We start from the raw sequence: 16554 nt of genomic DNA on the forward strand, positions 1-16554 counted from the left end.
ATCAATTCATTTCCGAATCGCTTGCTTGAAAGTGAGGGTAAGGAAGTGTTGTGCAGTGACCGAGGTCGAAGATGGGCTTTCTTAACCCTAAAACGGTGCGGGTCTTGGAAAGTTAGTGACGTCATGAATATTCCATGACCCGTTATGAGGACACAAACTCCCACTCGACCGCTCGCAATTTTTATGATATGATTCCCTGATACATGCATTGCTTGAAAGTATCGCCTTCAAATTTTTAGGGCTATTTTAGTTATAATCAATGGAGCGTAATTTTCGTTAGCCAAAGTATGATAAAATATAATTATTAAAAAAGTCAAAAATATAAATAAACCCCACGGAAGACATCAGAATACAATAAAATTCAAATATAAAGCCCTTAAACGCAAAGAAAACTGCGCGATACACAAATTTTTAATGAATTCCTGTACATTTAATATGAAAAATTTATCTGTGTGTCTGTACTGCGGAATTTTTTTCTATTTTATAGAGGAGCAGGTTAGAGTCTGTTGCCCATACCCTGCAAATTTTATAGGTGACATCGAAGATTTTAAAAAGTAATAAGACAGGAAATCAATGGAAAATGTGCCCTCTTACATGGTTGAGAACTTCGATTTTTCATCGCCATTACTCGTAGGATAGGAAAAGGCTAAAGACGGAGGAAACTGCAGTTATTTTATTTTAGCAAAGGGTACCATCTTTAGCAGCAAAATATCTGCGGTTGACGTGTTTGAAATTTTTTCTGAGTGACACTCGCTCCAATGTTTGAGAAAAATTATTATGAAATGGAGCATGATTGGTAGACTGACACCTTCCTAATATTCTCAAGGTACCTGCACAGTACCATACTATCAATGAAATTGATGTACTTTAGGAAGGAATTCTATCGAAAACAAGTTGGTAGAGAACACCATAGTTAAATTAATCTGAATAAATTAGGCTATTTTTTTCCGAAAGGCAATTTGATGACATGAAAAAGCAACCAACCGTACCGTTTCATGACGTGCAATATATTTATCGAAGAAATAAAACGGTGGATCGTTTTTCTCCTAGTTATTTTATTAGTTTTGCGATCATACTGTTAGAAACTTCTTAATCATTTTTAAATGAATTCAATCGGCCTTTTTATTGCGTACACCATATTGAGTGAAATTCGCTATTAAATTTCATGGTGATTTCCTGAACATCCATTTATATCTAAAATTAAGCCAACTCTAATGATTTTTGCTTTTGCCTCAATTCTCGTTCAGAAGACACTGTTACATTGTGGTCTGGTTGAAAGGAATTAGTTTCATTTTTTAAATGCTGTATTCGTGAAAATTTCATTTTCGCCGCTAAAAATTATATGTTTTTTCATTTTCCTGTTTATTTTTTTGTGTATTTGTCTACCCATTTGCTCGATTTATCGTAAAAAGTCTCAAGTCATCAGCGGTCATTCATTATACCATCGAATGCATGCCAGTGATTATTCTTTAAAAAATAATTTATTCAATTTTTATCATTATACCTTTACTTTGAATTAATATACTATTTTTCAATTTTTAAGCATTTAAAACTTATATCTCCTTATCGAGCTTCAATTTAGGGCTAAGTTTCTTATGTGATTCTTACTCACATGAAAGAAAGCGATTAAAAATTACATTTTCAAAAACAATGTTATATAAATGGCATATTTATATCTAAAATACGCCTCAAAAGAGTTTTAAAGCATTTTAATTGCAATGTCAGCTCTAAAAATATTTATATTCTTTCTCATTTTATGTGAAACACTTTAGGCAGATTGAATTTTCCCGCTGAAAACCTGACTTCTCCTGGCGGAGAACCGGAGAGGAGAATAACCCTCATCGCGCCCAATCAAAGTCATCGTATCATGTACCGTAGGTTCAATTCGGCCATCTTAGCTCCACCACACCCCGACTGAAGTAAACATTTTTGATGGGACAGGGTCGATATCGGCCCGGGGAACCGGATATCAGGCAAGCTGGAACTCATGGAATTAGAGAATATTGTAGCGAATACGGTATATTTAAAAGCAAGAGAAGGTAAGTCAGCTTATTATGTATTTTCTCATATTCCTTAACGCTCTTCACTGTTGCTTTCTTTGGCACCGAGTCGTGAACGGCGGGCATCCGTTCGCACATATCATGCTTTGCACAAAATGAAATTTGCGATGGCAGTTTGAATTAAAGCTGAATAATTGTCCTCATTATTCCATTTATGGAATTTTCATATGTTATTATGGCCGATAATTTTGTGGATATACGTAAATGTGAGTTAGCTAATAAATAGGCTATTATGTTTTCCTTGCAAAATTTATTTCAGGTGGGACAGATAGTAATAAGGGAAAAAGTAAAAAATGGAGAAAGATTTTGCAATTCCCCCATATATCGCAGTGTATTGACCTGAGGAGTAAATTAGGTAATTGAGCTAATTGATTTAGGGTTATTCGGTGAATCTTCTATGTATTATGAAATTGCTCATGTTGGGGCCTGTTAACATTTCTTGTCTTTCTTTCAGATGTATCCTATTCGTATATAGTTGACCAGCAGCCTATAGGTAGGCTATTATTTAGACAATTTTGTGAAAATGCCAAACCTGAATACCACAAGTACAACATTTTCTTGGATTCCATCGTGAGTACTGTTGTAATGTTTATATACTATATTATCTGCTATTTATGGATAATTTTGTGAACAAATGTTTTTATGTTTACTTTGAAGGAGCGATATGAGGTGGAACCCGACGAAAATCGGCTGGAGGTAGCACAGAAGATCTATGAGAGATACATGCAGCCAAATGTAAGTTAACTTCGAAGTTATTGAAAATTTTATTCTTGAATGGTCGTTTTAAGTTGAGATCATAATTGTGTTAGAATATCTCTTTCAAAAACATTGTTGTCTTTCATTTCACAGGCAAGTGAAGCGGTGGATGTCCTAAATTTCGATGATATGGAAAAATGTAAGGAGAAATTGTCCGCTGCTAGCAAGGATTTATTTGTGGATTGTGCCGGCACAGTGAAGCATTATCTTGAGGGCGAGCCGTTCAAACAGTTTGAAAATTCCATGTACTTCCATCGTTACCTGCAGTGGAAATGGCTGGAAAGGTATTATTTCCAAACTTCTAGGACACTTATGTTTACCCTCACTCTCCACCAAGCAAGCTTCCTCCATTGATTTCAACAGTTCATGTCTACTTGACTGTATCTGCTTCATTTCATCATAGTCAACGCATCTCCATTAAATGCTGAATTCCGGACATTTATGAATGTTTTTATATTCCTTAAAACAAATATTTTAACACCATGCATTTGTGTGTCTATCATTCTCAGTTGATTTGGGTTGGGTTTTGTATGATTATGTTCTCTATTTCCACAGTCAACCTATCACCTACAAAACTTTTCGAATGTATCGTGTCCTTGGAAAAGGCGGTTTTGGTGAAGTATGTGCTTGCCAAGTAAGAGCCACGGGGAAAATGTACGCCTGTAAGAAGCTAGAGAAGAAAAGGATAAAAAAACGCAAAGGAGAGGCAATGGTACTCATCGAGAAACAGATACTGCAGAAGATAAACTCAAGATTTGTCGTAAGTAACTTTTTCATATTTATTTCTTGTTTTAACTTGCATTGTTTACCATAAATACTTTCATAAATTGTGTTGCACTTGATGTTATTTGAAGCATGAAGCATGTCATTACCTGAGAAATTGGTGTTTTCTTCTTGGACGTGAACCTGTGTATGGGGACTACTTAGTGGTTCATCTGCACAGCTTTAGAGATGAAATGTGATTCTCTCAACTTGATTGGATTCTTTTGGTTCAAAAGTCAAAATGTGTCAAAAGTTGATGTAAGTGGGGAAAAGTATGCACATTTACTGCTCAGTCGGTTTTAATATAGTTGCAAGCAGATATCAAGAGAGTTTGTTTGTAATTTGATTAGAACAGAAATTCAATTTCGATCAATCCTGGTTCAGCATGAATGAATATAGATAGTATGATCATGGTAATTCTTAGTGGTTCCTATCCAGTTGAGTGTTTGGACTTCCAGCTCACCACGTAGTGTATCACCATTAAGTATTTCTCCCACATTTGAAAGAAGGAAAGGTATTGGGCATCCAGATAATGAGAGTTCTGTCGACGTATGCCCATGTCCATGACAATATTCCTCAAAGTTTTGCCTTAAATCATTGATTTTATTTTATCTCAGTGTTGTAGTAGAGCTCCCAAAGCATGACAAATGTCATTTGTGGTGCTACACATGAATATTGTACTGCTGAATGCAAGTGCATGTGAATGTCTGGATGAATTTGATACCAGCATATCCTCTGTAGATTACTGCATGGAGTAAATTCGAAGCCTTAATTTGCTACTCATGCATTTACCTGGGATGCTTCAATAGTGTATGCTACTTTGGCATCTGTGTAGCTTGTTCATTCATTCTTGCTGTCTCATTTATACCCCCTCACCAATGTCCATGGTTTGAAATTGGCCTCCCAGCTGTTTGTTGCACCTGTTACATTCTAAAGAAAACTTTGTCCTGGAACTAAGCATTTCTTGAATGTAGCATTCCAGTCGGCTGGCTCCTCTTCCCATCTGAAATTATTCCACCCTAACGTGGTCCTTGGTGATGACTCAGTAGAAGTTATTTTCAGCTTGTTCAGAATTGTATTCCTTTGTTGCTGTGGTTAGCTAAGATTTATGACGATTGACTTGTAGATTAACAAAAGTGATTTTTTTTTATTTCTAGGTCAGCCTTGCTTACGCATATGAAACGAAAGATGCTCTCTGTTTGGTGCTCACAATCATGAATGGTGGAGATTTGAAGTTCCACATCTACAACATGGGTGGAAATCCTGGATTTGATATACATCGTGCCCGTTTCTATGCTGCAGAGGCAAGTAGAAAAGTTCAATTTATTAATGGATGTGTCATTGATGTTTAGTGTTAAAGGCTGATTGGAAAACATGTGGTGGCAGGCGAGCATTCATATGTGTTCAGCACTACGGTTACTGGCATTGAGTGTGACTCCAGTGATCAAACTCCAGTGACTTCAGCTCTCCTTGTGTGTGACAGGAGATGATTGATGAAGTGGATTGTTTTGCTCTCATCCCTGGAATTTCAGTGATGTGCAATTGGATAGATGATGATATCCTTATTAAGAGTTGGAAATTCATTAAGGGCGCGTTGTGCAAATAGGAATTATGGAGCTTGAAGAATGAAAATAGGTTTGCCAAGAAAATAAGTGGCACACTCACCGGCAATGGAAGGATAAGGAAAGCAATAGTCAGCAGGAGGATAGTACTGTGGTGAAGTGAATCCTGAAAGAAGGAAGATCTGCTACTGTGTGATTCACATGGTTGTTTGCTGGGCAAGTAATGATTTGTTGTGGATATGTTTACCATTCCCCATCGTTGTCTTTATTTTTTTCAGTCCATATGCCGTCGTCTAATCCCTAATCTCACTCGCAATAACTTTATCACGTGATGGAATCCTGAATGAATGATGAAAGAGTTCAGTCATTAGTAAGGATTTGAAGACCTTTTTCTGAAATGAAATTCCATAATTTTTCATTTATGCAAATGTTTTGGTCAGAAGCTGCTTACTTCTCTCATGCACCACCCATTCCAGTTTTTGTGCTGATATAAGGTTGGTTTTTTGTTTCAAGTGTGTAGTTTCTTGATTTCTAGCAAAAAAAACTGCTTTGCTTGACACGGGTGATTTAATATGGATTTTACTGACAGAAGTAGAGCTTGAGATTCTATTTTGCAAATATGCTTGGGATTGCAACCTGATTATACAGGAAACAAGACAAGGAATATGTGTGGAATGAAAAAGAATGAGCATTATTCATATTGGAAACTAGAAGCTCGAAGAATGATGTTAACCGTGCTATTTCGGTGGTGGAATCACCAGTATTGGAGGACTAAAGAAAGCAATAATGAGCAGAATAGTGCTGTGGTGAATAGAATCTTTATAGAAGGAAAATCTACTGACTACTCTCAACACAAGTTAGAAAGTGAATAAAGAAACCCTTAAATATGGTTCTTCATGGTGGATAGACATTGTCAATTAATTTTGCTCATAAATTAACGTTGGGAACTATAGAAATGTTATGTTATGGAGAGGTATTGTGCTAATGTGGGTGCATGCCATAGGTAATGAAGAAGAGCTTGAGAATTTAGAACGATCACAAGAACCCGTGGTAAAACTTGTTGGAGAAAAGAACATTTGCCCTCAGGTAGATTTCAATTAGAATCTTTCAAATTCATGCTGGTTTTTAACCATAACATTTTTATTGTTTATCTGTTTCTCTTTATTTTATTAGTTCGAGTGCACCATGGATGATTTCTAAGATAATAACCAGTGAAGTTGTGAATGAGGCGATGGTGTCCATAAATATTTTCTTGGTATATCACATTTAAATCTGTACAGCAAAGTCAATCCATCCACACTCAAGCAAGAATACAATGCTCGGCATGACCAGGACAAGACACAATACAAGGCTAGGTTGTCTAAAATTGTTTTTTTACCTCTGATGTGAAGAAGAGATAAACTAGTTGGATGTGTTTTAAGATACGAGAGCCCAATGAAGATAATTTTTAAGAGAGCCATAATGGAAAGAGAAAGTTCTCTCATGCGATGCATTGAAGACTAGATTGGAATGGCTAGTCAAACCCAACATTTATGACCAATATTGTTGTGTATTGGAGCAGTGGCATAGTGATGAATTAGTATGCTTACTACTCAACTCTAAAGCTGCGCGTTCAAATATTAGTGTGTTCTGAGAACTACTTTTGAATTTTGGAAAGTCTTAAACACAAGAGGCAGTTTTTTTGAAAAGTTTGTGAGGCAATGACTTGCTGCCCTCACCTACTATTCTTCTTTGGTGGGAGGCAAAAGTTCAATGAGGCACTGGACTGGCACTGTAGGACAAAGCAGTACTACTCTGTTACCATAATTTCTGACTCATGGTTTTGCCACAACTGGGTGAGAGTTAGTTACTGAAAGTGTGATAAGTGCATATCCATCAGAGTCCTGTGTTATGAAAGATAAAGGAAAACCACCGCATTATCATCTTTAGAAGATGCAGCTTATAATTATGGTGCGATGACATTTTGTCCCACCAGTAATTCATGAGGTTAAGTGTTGTCCCTATTGAATCTCCTGATGGAGAACACAAGGCTTAGCCCATGATTTGAAGATGTCAGTTGCAGAATATGGATATGGAATGTGAGATCATCAGGGGTTTGTGGAGAACTTAAAGATGGAAATGGCAAGAGTGGAGTTATGCATCATATGAGTGATTGAGTTTCTTCAGGATTGACTTGGGAAGAATCATTACTCCTGCGCAGAATATTTGTGAATTTGTATACTCCAGGAGATGGAAATGTTGGCAGTATGGAGAATGAATAATGCTAATGTTGATAGGTTTGTTGGTATTTTTATGAGGTTACTGGTACCTGATGCTATTTCTACCCTTAGGAGGTTTAAGTGTGGAAGGAAAGAGAGATGTTCGAAGTGTGTCCGAAAAGTATCTGACCTCCGTTCATATCTCTGCATTGGTGCTATTCTCTGTCATCTGGGCCATTGCATCCTTTGAAGTAGTCCCCATTTGATTGAACCACACGCTTCCAGTGGTGCTTCCACATCGGAAAGCAGTTCTCAAACGCAGATTTTGGAATAGCCTTCTGCTCGCATGTTGCATTAATCTGAAACCTCTTCATATCGTCAAACCACTATCTTTAGAGTGCCATTTTCAATTTTGGGAACATCAAAAATTCACAGGGAACTATGTTGGAACTGTATAGAGGCTGCCAAAGCAGTACAATCTTGTGTTTCACCACAAATTGCTGCTTAAGGTTCATTGAATGTGCTGGCACATTATCGTGGTAAAGAAGCCAGTCACCAGAAACATGATTGTTTTTTTCTCACGACGTCATGCAATCTTTTCAGAAATTCTAGAGAGAAATGGAGAGCTGCATCAAACCAATCTTAGGATTGTTGGTTAATGATGATGAATGTCTGGGAGCAATTTAGTTGTGCACAACACCCTTGTTGTTAGTGAACACCCTAGTTGTTTTGCTGTTGTCAGCGTAGCGTGGGTTGGCCAAAATTAGGGTCACTTTCAACAGATGTGCGGCCATTTTTAAACCACCTCTACCACTCTCTTATCTGTGTTATGCCCATATATATGTCCCCTTAGGCCATCTGTTTAATTTCATTTGTCTCCGTGCAACTCTTGCCTAGATTGAAGCAAAACTTGATGCAAGTTCATTTATCTGTTCTTTCTACCATTTTCAACAATAAACAAATGCGACGAATGAAAAAATCATGCTGTATGTGAGCACTCACTGCGCATGACCGAAGACGTCAGGCCGACAATCATGGCCTTCAGGGAGTTCGTGAGGTATTTCTGGTTACGCTCATACCCCTCATATGCAGCTCGGGTGCTCTGGTTGAAGATATGATCGTAGGTAGGATACTTTTCAGACATACCTAGAATCAGTATTAGCCTGCTCTCAAAGAAAGGTGCCAAGGAGACCACATGAGTAACTCACAAGCAGAAATCAGGCTGTCGCTGAAAACTTTACACCATCAACTCTTGTCCAATCATCAGCGCTATTCCACCAATGAAGATACAAATTAGAGGAATCTTCAGACATTATAATGCTCTGGTTATACATGGTGATATGTAACTATTTGGAAGAAGAAATGGAAGAAATGTCATGGCAACTAGAAGAAGCTTTGGTTATGCCGAAAGAAAGAAAAAAACCAATACAATGGAAGCACATGGCAATGGAAATGCATAGCATGATTAATGAGTTATCATAGAAAGTACATATGTAGTTGTTAGAGCAATGGTTTGTAGAAAGATTTTTTAGTCTATAAGCAAGATACTCCTCAAAGTAATTCGGACAACCCAAAGAAGTAGATTTATCTAGGTATTCCAAACTGTGGAATGGAAACATGTTTTTGAAATCCCTATTTTCTCGTTAAAGTTGTATCGGTGTGGTATATAACAAAATTCTATTAGACTTTTAATTCTTATTACATGCAAGTGGTGAGAAGAGAGAGGGAAGAAAAAATTTACATGAAATTTGCTATTTGATGAATGTTTAGGCCTGTGAAGGAAGCTTACACCCCTGGAAAAATCATCAGTTGCCACAATCTAGTTATATTGGAAGGTAGACTGAAATTTATGAAGTAATTAAGGACAACTAAAGAAACAAAGACTTCATCAGGGCTTGCTGGCAACCTTCATTTTTGAGGTTGACTCCCATATATATTTTTATGACAATAGATATTTAGGAAGCGTGCTGACTGAAGACTGTAGTAAAGATAAAGTCAAGAATAGCTCTGGGAAAGGTAGCATTTTATAAGAAGAGAAAGGTGTTATGCAGCAGCATGAACCTTGAGCTGAGGAAGAGAATGGTGAAATTCTGTGTGTGGAGTGTTGTGTTATATGAATGCAAAACATGGATCTTGGAAAGAAGAGATAGGGATAGGATCAATGCTTTTAAGATGTGGGTGTGGAGAAGGCTGGAAAGACTTGAAGTGGGTGGATAAAGTGAGGAATAAGGAGGTGCTGGAAAGAGTTGGGGAGGAAAGAAAATTATTGAAAACTGTACTTAAGGGAAAGGAGAATTGGATTGTGCATATTTTAATAAGGAAGGGGATTTTAAATACATCAGTTGAGGGAACAGTGGAAGGATAAAAGAGAAGAGGAAGAAAAAGGCTGAAGATAACTGACATAAGAAGGCTGGCATAAGGCTAAGTCAAATATTTTTTCATGGCGAACTTCATCCTTTGGTGTATTTAACTTTGCACCCGTGCACCTGACTGCATACTAAGTCACTAGTTTCTGCAGTGCTTTGAAATTCATTGTCGCAGACCAGCGACAAAATAAGGGTTTTTCACCCCGACAGTGGCCTAGTAAGCACGACCCTCGCCACATGTGCCACAGTGTGGACTTTTGATGTCAACATCTTGTTCGGCAAAACCCATCCCGAAGTTCGCTCTGAGAAAATGGCTTGGTGGTGGAGCTGGTTTACACGCCTGACCGGCAATCGGGAGATCCGGGTTCGATTCCCAGAGGTTAGGAAGAAGGTACATATGAGGAACCAAAGAGGAGGTCTTAGACAGGAGAAGGTGGAAACAACTTTGTTGTTTGAGATCTGCCAGTAGACTGACAACCAGTGATGATGAGCTTTGGTACTACATATACTACTACCTGTATCTTCGGGTGAAAGATTTCATAAAGCACCACCTGCCCAATAAATCACAGTGTCCACTCATCGTTGGTTTATCTCCTTGGCATAAAATCTAAGAATTGGTTTGAGCTATCTGTTGCCTCACTGATCATCCTAGGAAAATTTCGAACCGCATCGAACTATAAATTGCGTTCCGAGATCCAAGCAAGCTCTGATAGCCATTAGGTGAAACTGGCTGTTCTTTTTCGCTCTGCAGTGTTCTTTCAGGCATACTTTCAATGATCTGCCAGTTTCTTATTTACTAGGTTTTAAACAGGAATGTGGAACTTTGTAAACTCCTTTATTTTGTTGCAGAGTTTTTCTCTAGTTATGGTCTTTTTATCGCCTTATCTTTGTGTCATCGAATTTGCTATGAGATGTCATGCTTATTTCGTGTTCTGACTGCTGTTGCAGTGGCTTCCACACCATATGGTTCGGTAACCTACACTTCTGAGTTTTCATTTTTACTGGAGTCCTTGTTACAAGGCGTTTCTTTGAGCTTTGATGATCTTCTCATAGCCTATTTATGTTAACCATTCCATCTTAATCCTGACAATAGGTAGCCTTTTCCATGACCTGCATGTCGAAAATGTCGGGCCTGCGTAAATTGTCTTTTCACTTGCAATGACTTTAGTGTTGTGTGCACAGCAATGTCAATGTGTATGTGTTGTCTTTCTAAATATGTACTGTTTGTCCAAGGCCACTATCATTTGAATTCATCACATAACTGCAATTGTATTTATTCTTTCAAAGATTTAAAGAATGTATATCATAATAAAAAAATTCAATTTATGTGTAATTTAGTAACTTTAAACTGATATCTTAGACCCCAGCTCAATTATTTTTCATGAGGTCCTTTGTTCTCTTGTTTTCACCTTCAAATTTCTTGCTACATAGTAATATGAGGAGAAGTCAGCTCTAAGAGGGTTGAACCTGAGCTTTCAGGGTAGAAATAAATCAGTTTACTCTCAGTAGTGTAAAGTGTAATTCCTTTTTCACTTTAAGTTTTCTCTTTAGTTTCTTTTTCAAAAATTGTTATAAGTTATGATTATTATGGTTTTCATTATTATATGACAATTGAACAATTTTTTTTGATTCATTACAGGTCCTCTGTGGTTTGGAAAACCTCCATAATCTGGGAATTGTGTATAGGGATTGCAAGCCAGAAAACATTCTTTTAGACGATCATGGTCACGTGAGAATATCTGATCTTGGTCTTGCTGTTGAGATTCCGGAGGGGGAAATGGTTCGAGGGCGTGTTGGAACTGTTGGTTATATGGGTATGTTCCTCATTTAATTTTAACTTGTAAGATTTATTTTTATTCCTTATCAGTACTTGGGTGTGTAAATCAGAGAAAAGTGCATTTAAATCTCTCTTTTTTAATATTGCTAATTTTAGTCTTTAAGGATATATTTTTTGTCTTGGTTAATTGCATACTGTGGAACTTGGTTAGTGCGTTCCTCCTTAGCACGTTTTCTTCCTTAGTAAGGCGATTTCTCATGATCACTCGATATATCAATCGATATATTCATCGATATTGGTTCATTGCGAGACTGTATACGGCGGTTGCCGGGATTTATGGTAAAGGAAATGTTGCCCAATATTTATTATGTTTTAGAACAACCAATAGGGTGGTTTCCCATTATTTTTTTATTGCCTAAATCGAAAGATTATTACTCCTGGAGTACGTATTTCACGCTTTTAGATTTTTAAATGACGATACCTATTTTTCGCGATTAAATGAAAAGTGAAAAATTTTAAGCTCGCGAAAACGCGACGGGTAAGTAGGAATGATGGGAAAAAGTCCGTGCGACGCATTTCTGGTTCCCCCTCCTGCCTTGTGAGGTGACCTTGATCGAGGCTCTGAGCGCTGATAGGACGCAGGATGCTAGCGGGTAGCTGAGTACCTTGCTGGCTGGTAGCGCTCGGCTTAAAAAAGGTTTATTAATACCTTATCAAACGAAGAAAACTTTCCGAACTTAGCCAGTTTTAATAGGTGATTATTAAGACATGTTTCCCTGAGCTCTGTGCCTCATGCATGCATTGGTAACCTCAGACGATGTATAACTCATATCTTCTCCTATAGAAACTAGGTCCCTGTGACGTCACGTGGAGTGGAATCGCATGGGTGCCAATCTGGCCTTTTTCAAATAAGGATAAAATTTGACCCTTGCCATTCGTCTAAACCGGTATTTCAAAAACCAAATAATTTGTGTATTATGAATACACTAATGGTGGGTAACGAATAGCAATCAATGCCTTTCATTTTCTTTGATGAAGGAAACTACCCTATTGACATAGGTCAGGGTTTTCGTCTTTTTCTATGAGTAATCTGTGAGTAAGAAGCTTACTTGTCCTCTTAATACATACACAACAAATCACAGGAGAATGACGACACTTTTATTAAATATCTTCTGGGAAATCTATGAAAACATTGTGATTTTAATTCACATGGTAGTTTTTTGGCAGTTTAGTGCTAATTTTCTTTACTTTGAATGTGAAAACAGTTCTGGAAGGCGATCCTACAAGAACTTCGGACAGTAATAGTAATTCTGACGACTTTTCCACGGATTGCAAGTACCCCAATTGCTATTACTAACTTCCCTGGTTAGCACGTTTTCCTGGATAGCATGTTCATTTTTTGTGGTCCCTTCAAAAATGTGCTGAAGAAGTTTTACAGTATTACATATACATGATATCATTGTCACTTAAGTGCTTTTAATAAATCATTTCCGAGTATTACGTATTGTATTTACAATCTTGTGGCCAATCAATCATGGAATCCACTGAGGAAGCTCACTACTGTTTATTAGGTTTTTAATAATAAGTTGGTATTGCTTTTGAACTATGCCATGTCCCCTCTTAATCTCTTCTTTGAACATATTGAAATCTTGTCTGGCAAAATGTAACAATTGACTCAGCCAACCCAAGATGAATGGCAAAAATAATTCAGCATTCTTATTTACATGGAAAAAGTTACTCTATCATGAAACATGCACGTTTAAAGTGTGAGTGATGGTTTCCCTGATCCTTGGCAGATTTCTGCGTGATGATGTAAGTGAAGCACGGTTTTCTCTTGGTTTTAGTATGCATTCATTCATGTTCTAGAGAAACTATTTCAATGGAATTGCATATGACTTCTTCAGGTTAGTTAAGTGGAGATACAATATTTTGACAAACTTTTACCTCATTCCTTGGGTTCAGGTTTTCTTTCATAGACAGTATGAAATTTGAAGAATATAATAGCCCTAGAAAGATGCTATTTTCCATTAATAATGGGGAAGTCATTTGAAATTATGGTCATCTCATTGCCAAGGCATTGTAATACATTTTGTGCAGAAATTATTTCATCAGCATCCAGTCAAAGAAAACATGACCCCTTCAAATGACATTCTGCAGAACCGCTGTATAACAAACATGGATACAGCAAAGTGTTGCAGCAAGTAACAGTTTTGGCAGTCCCTAAGAAATTTGCTTTCAAAAGTACAGAGACCCTTTGTTATTACAAAATTTCACGATTACGAACAAAGTCAGACCCTAATCCGAATTCATATGCATCGTAGAATGGCGAAGAGGACAGAGCAGATTGTGTATAGGGGATGTGTCTGGAAGATGGTCATAAATTTACACCTGTGCTTCACCAAAATGACAATTGATGAAAGCCGTGATACTATGTCTGCACATAATTGTGTTGTGAACCTCTTATAGTTTACTGTCGCACACTTACTATTTAATCCTTGTTTTGTCCTTCATAATGATTAAAACTCGAGTTTTGCTGTTACTTTGCCATTGACCAATTAGCGCCATTGATAACAACGGCATAAGATATGTCTTGCCATAATTTACATCAAGTTTCTGTGACCAACAAATTCTCTAGTAGCATTACTAAGCATAACTGCAGCAAATGAATTTCCAGGAAACAATGAATTATTATTTTGCCAGTGAGCTTGATGTCTTCTTTAGTCCCAGATCCAATTAGAGTTGGTATGTGCCGTGGGAACTTTGCATAAGAAGATGACTCAAGGCTAGTGCGATGGGCTGTATGGCACCCCATCAGATTAGACTGGAGCTCACAGAAGTCAGACACCAAAATTGTGAGCAACTTAGTAAAGCATTTGCACATAAATAGATTGTATGAATCTTGAACAACAAATATTTAAACATTTTTTAGGTTAACATTTACAAGGTATTCATGCAAGGTTAACATTTATAAAGTAATCATGCATTCAATGGTATTAACTTGTATTGCTTCCTTTGAAATACATATTGCAATCTACAAGTTTGTTTAAATTATCTGAAAAAATTATAGCTTCGTGATAGTGAATTTCACAATATTGACCTCATTACTTTTTGGTTCCTTTGATATTTGTTATATCAAGATTCTACTGTATATGAATAGCATAATCAGCCAAGTGGCAATTTTTACTTCACTGACCTGAAGAAGCTGTCTGCGTTACTGGCAGAACTGTTGTCCTGGAAAATGGGTACATTCAGAGTAAACCTAGTAGAAATAGTGCTTCACTGTGAGTGGTGGTTGCCAGCAAATATTTTTAATGCTGGGGGTTGTCAATCCTTTTGTTCTATAATTGGCTCTTATTTGCACTCTCTTGTTTCTTGCAGCACCTGAAGTTATTGACAATGAAAAGTACACTTTCAGCCCTGACTGGTTCAGCTTTGGATGTCTAATATATGAAATGATTGAAGGGCAGGCCCCTTTTCGTGCCAGGAAAGAGAAAGTTAAACGCGAGGAAGTGGATCGTCGAGTGAAAGAAGACCAAGAAAAGTATTCACATAAATTCACTGAGGAAGCAAAATCCTTATGTCAAATGGTAATTGAATAAGTACCTGTCATTCGTTGAACCTAAATTGTTTTTTTTTTTTTTTCCTCTGCTTAGAGTCTGATTATCCATCATTATACTGACCAGTAGTTACTTCCTGAGCCAGTCCCACCCAATCCTCCCCTACTTTCCCTCCCTTGCCCCTAGTATTTTCCATTCGTTATCCTTCCCTACCTTACTATTTTTAACCTAGATTTTTTTAACCTATTAACATATTATTTTTTTATGTAAATTTCACCAAAGATAGATAGAAGGTGTGACACATTTACCAATGTAAAAACTTGCTTAGAATATTATTATGATTGGTGTGTCCTATGATTAACTGTTCAGGCATCCCTATCGATGAGAAATAATATTCGAAGTTTTCTACTTTGTCTTTATTCAAGCATCATGTTTGGACTTCAGTCACAGTTTTCATTTACTTATTGCTTGAAAATTAATGTGATGCAGTTGCGGATCCAGAAAGGGGATAGGGAAATCTAGAACTCCCCCCTTGTGCATCTAATTTGCACGTGACGGAATGGTAATTTTGTTCGGACCCCCACTACTTCTGGAGGGTTACCCCCCAGGTTACCTTGTCCCTATCTATAACAAACGTGCAGAAGATTTTGTTAAAAATAAAATATTTGTATTCTGCTGTTTATGTAAAACTTCTGCTGCACAGCTAAGCAATGCCATAGGAGCCCTTAAACCTTTCGGGACAGTGGAGTTTTCGTCTTAGCATGACTGCTGTAGTGAGCTCCAAGGGACTCTTCCGTCCCCTTCATACGGAGCAATTTTTACGGGACATTTGTTAAGAAGGGTCTTGCTGATAATCACGCACTCTCAGCTCCAACCTTCTTAGACTCTTCCTAGTGGGAACTTCGCATCATCTCTGATTCCAAGGGTACAGTCCGGCCGCCAAGAGTTGTCCGATGACAGGCAAAAGGAGTAGGGGGCAAGGTTGCCTGGTAAGAAAGGGAAACGCCCACTTCACATGTAAACAAAAGGCTTGAACGTTGCGTACGGATGGCGAGAATTCTTGTCATTTTTTTTCCCGAACGTTCCAGACAGATGACGAAGATTCTCGTAATTTAGGGGCGTCAGCCTAAACAATTTTAAAGCGTACAATACGTATTCGTTTGTACGTTTTCAGTTGTTGTTCGTTGTTCATAATGAATTGATGCATCATAATGTTTCATTGGGTAAAGTTATATTCTACACATTAGCTTTTTAACCATGTTTAAACCAAAGGCATTATGCCCTAATAGGCACATATTTCCAGAATCAGCTTTCCTAGGAATTTAAATACCCCAGTACGCAACGTGTTAAGAAAGGAACCAGATAGGACGATGAGCTTGAAGGACCCAATGGCAGAATCCTTTGTTTTGGCGATTCGAAGAAAGGGCTTGTTTTCGTGGCTCAGGCTTGTTTTTTGTTTGAGCTTCATATGCATGTGACAACGTTGTATGACTAGGCGAGGGTGTGAGGTTCGTTT

General features: G+C 37.6%; 1 protein-coding gene across 5 annotated transcripts in view; it reads left to right on the forward strand.

Annotated features, from left to right (window-relative positions):
* Positions 1-1854: 1854 nt before the first annotated feature.
* LOC124153968 (G protein-coupled receptor kinase 2) overlaps positions 1855-16554 on the forward strand; it is a 36519-nt gene continuing 21819 nt past the window's right edge. For 2 of the 5 annotated variants that reach the window (XM_046527406.1, XM_046527407.1), the window contains exons 1-9: positions 1855-2039; positions 2320-2415; positions 2515-2630; positions 2718-2795; positions 2910-3100; positions 3372-3576; positions 4736-4882; positions 11344-11518; positions 14860-15068. In XM_046527406.1, the coding sequence (XP_046383362.1) occupies positions 1988-2039; positions 2320-2415; positions 2515-2630; positions 2718-2795; positions 2910-3100; positions 3372-3576; positions 4736-4882; positions 11344-11518; positions 14860-15068 (1269 nt within the window). In that variant the 5' untranslated portion in view covers positions 1855-1987. The remainder of the gene's footprint in view (positions 2040-2319; positions 2416-2514; positions 2631-2717; positions 2796-2909; positions 3101-3371; positions 3577-4735; positions 4883-11343; positions 11519-14859; positions 15069-16554) is intronic. The other 3 variants (XM_046527402.1, XM_046527405.1, XM_046527404.1) reach the window with 2 other exon arrangements.

The sequence above is a fragment of the Ischnura elegans genome, chromosome 2 (genome assembly GCF_921293095.1).
Source record: "Ischnura elegans chromosome 2, ioIscEleg1.1, whole genome shotgun sequence".
Lineage (NCBI taxonomy): Eukaryota > Metazoa > Arthropoda > Insecta > Odonata > Coenagrionidae > Ischnura > Ischnura elegans.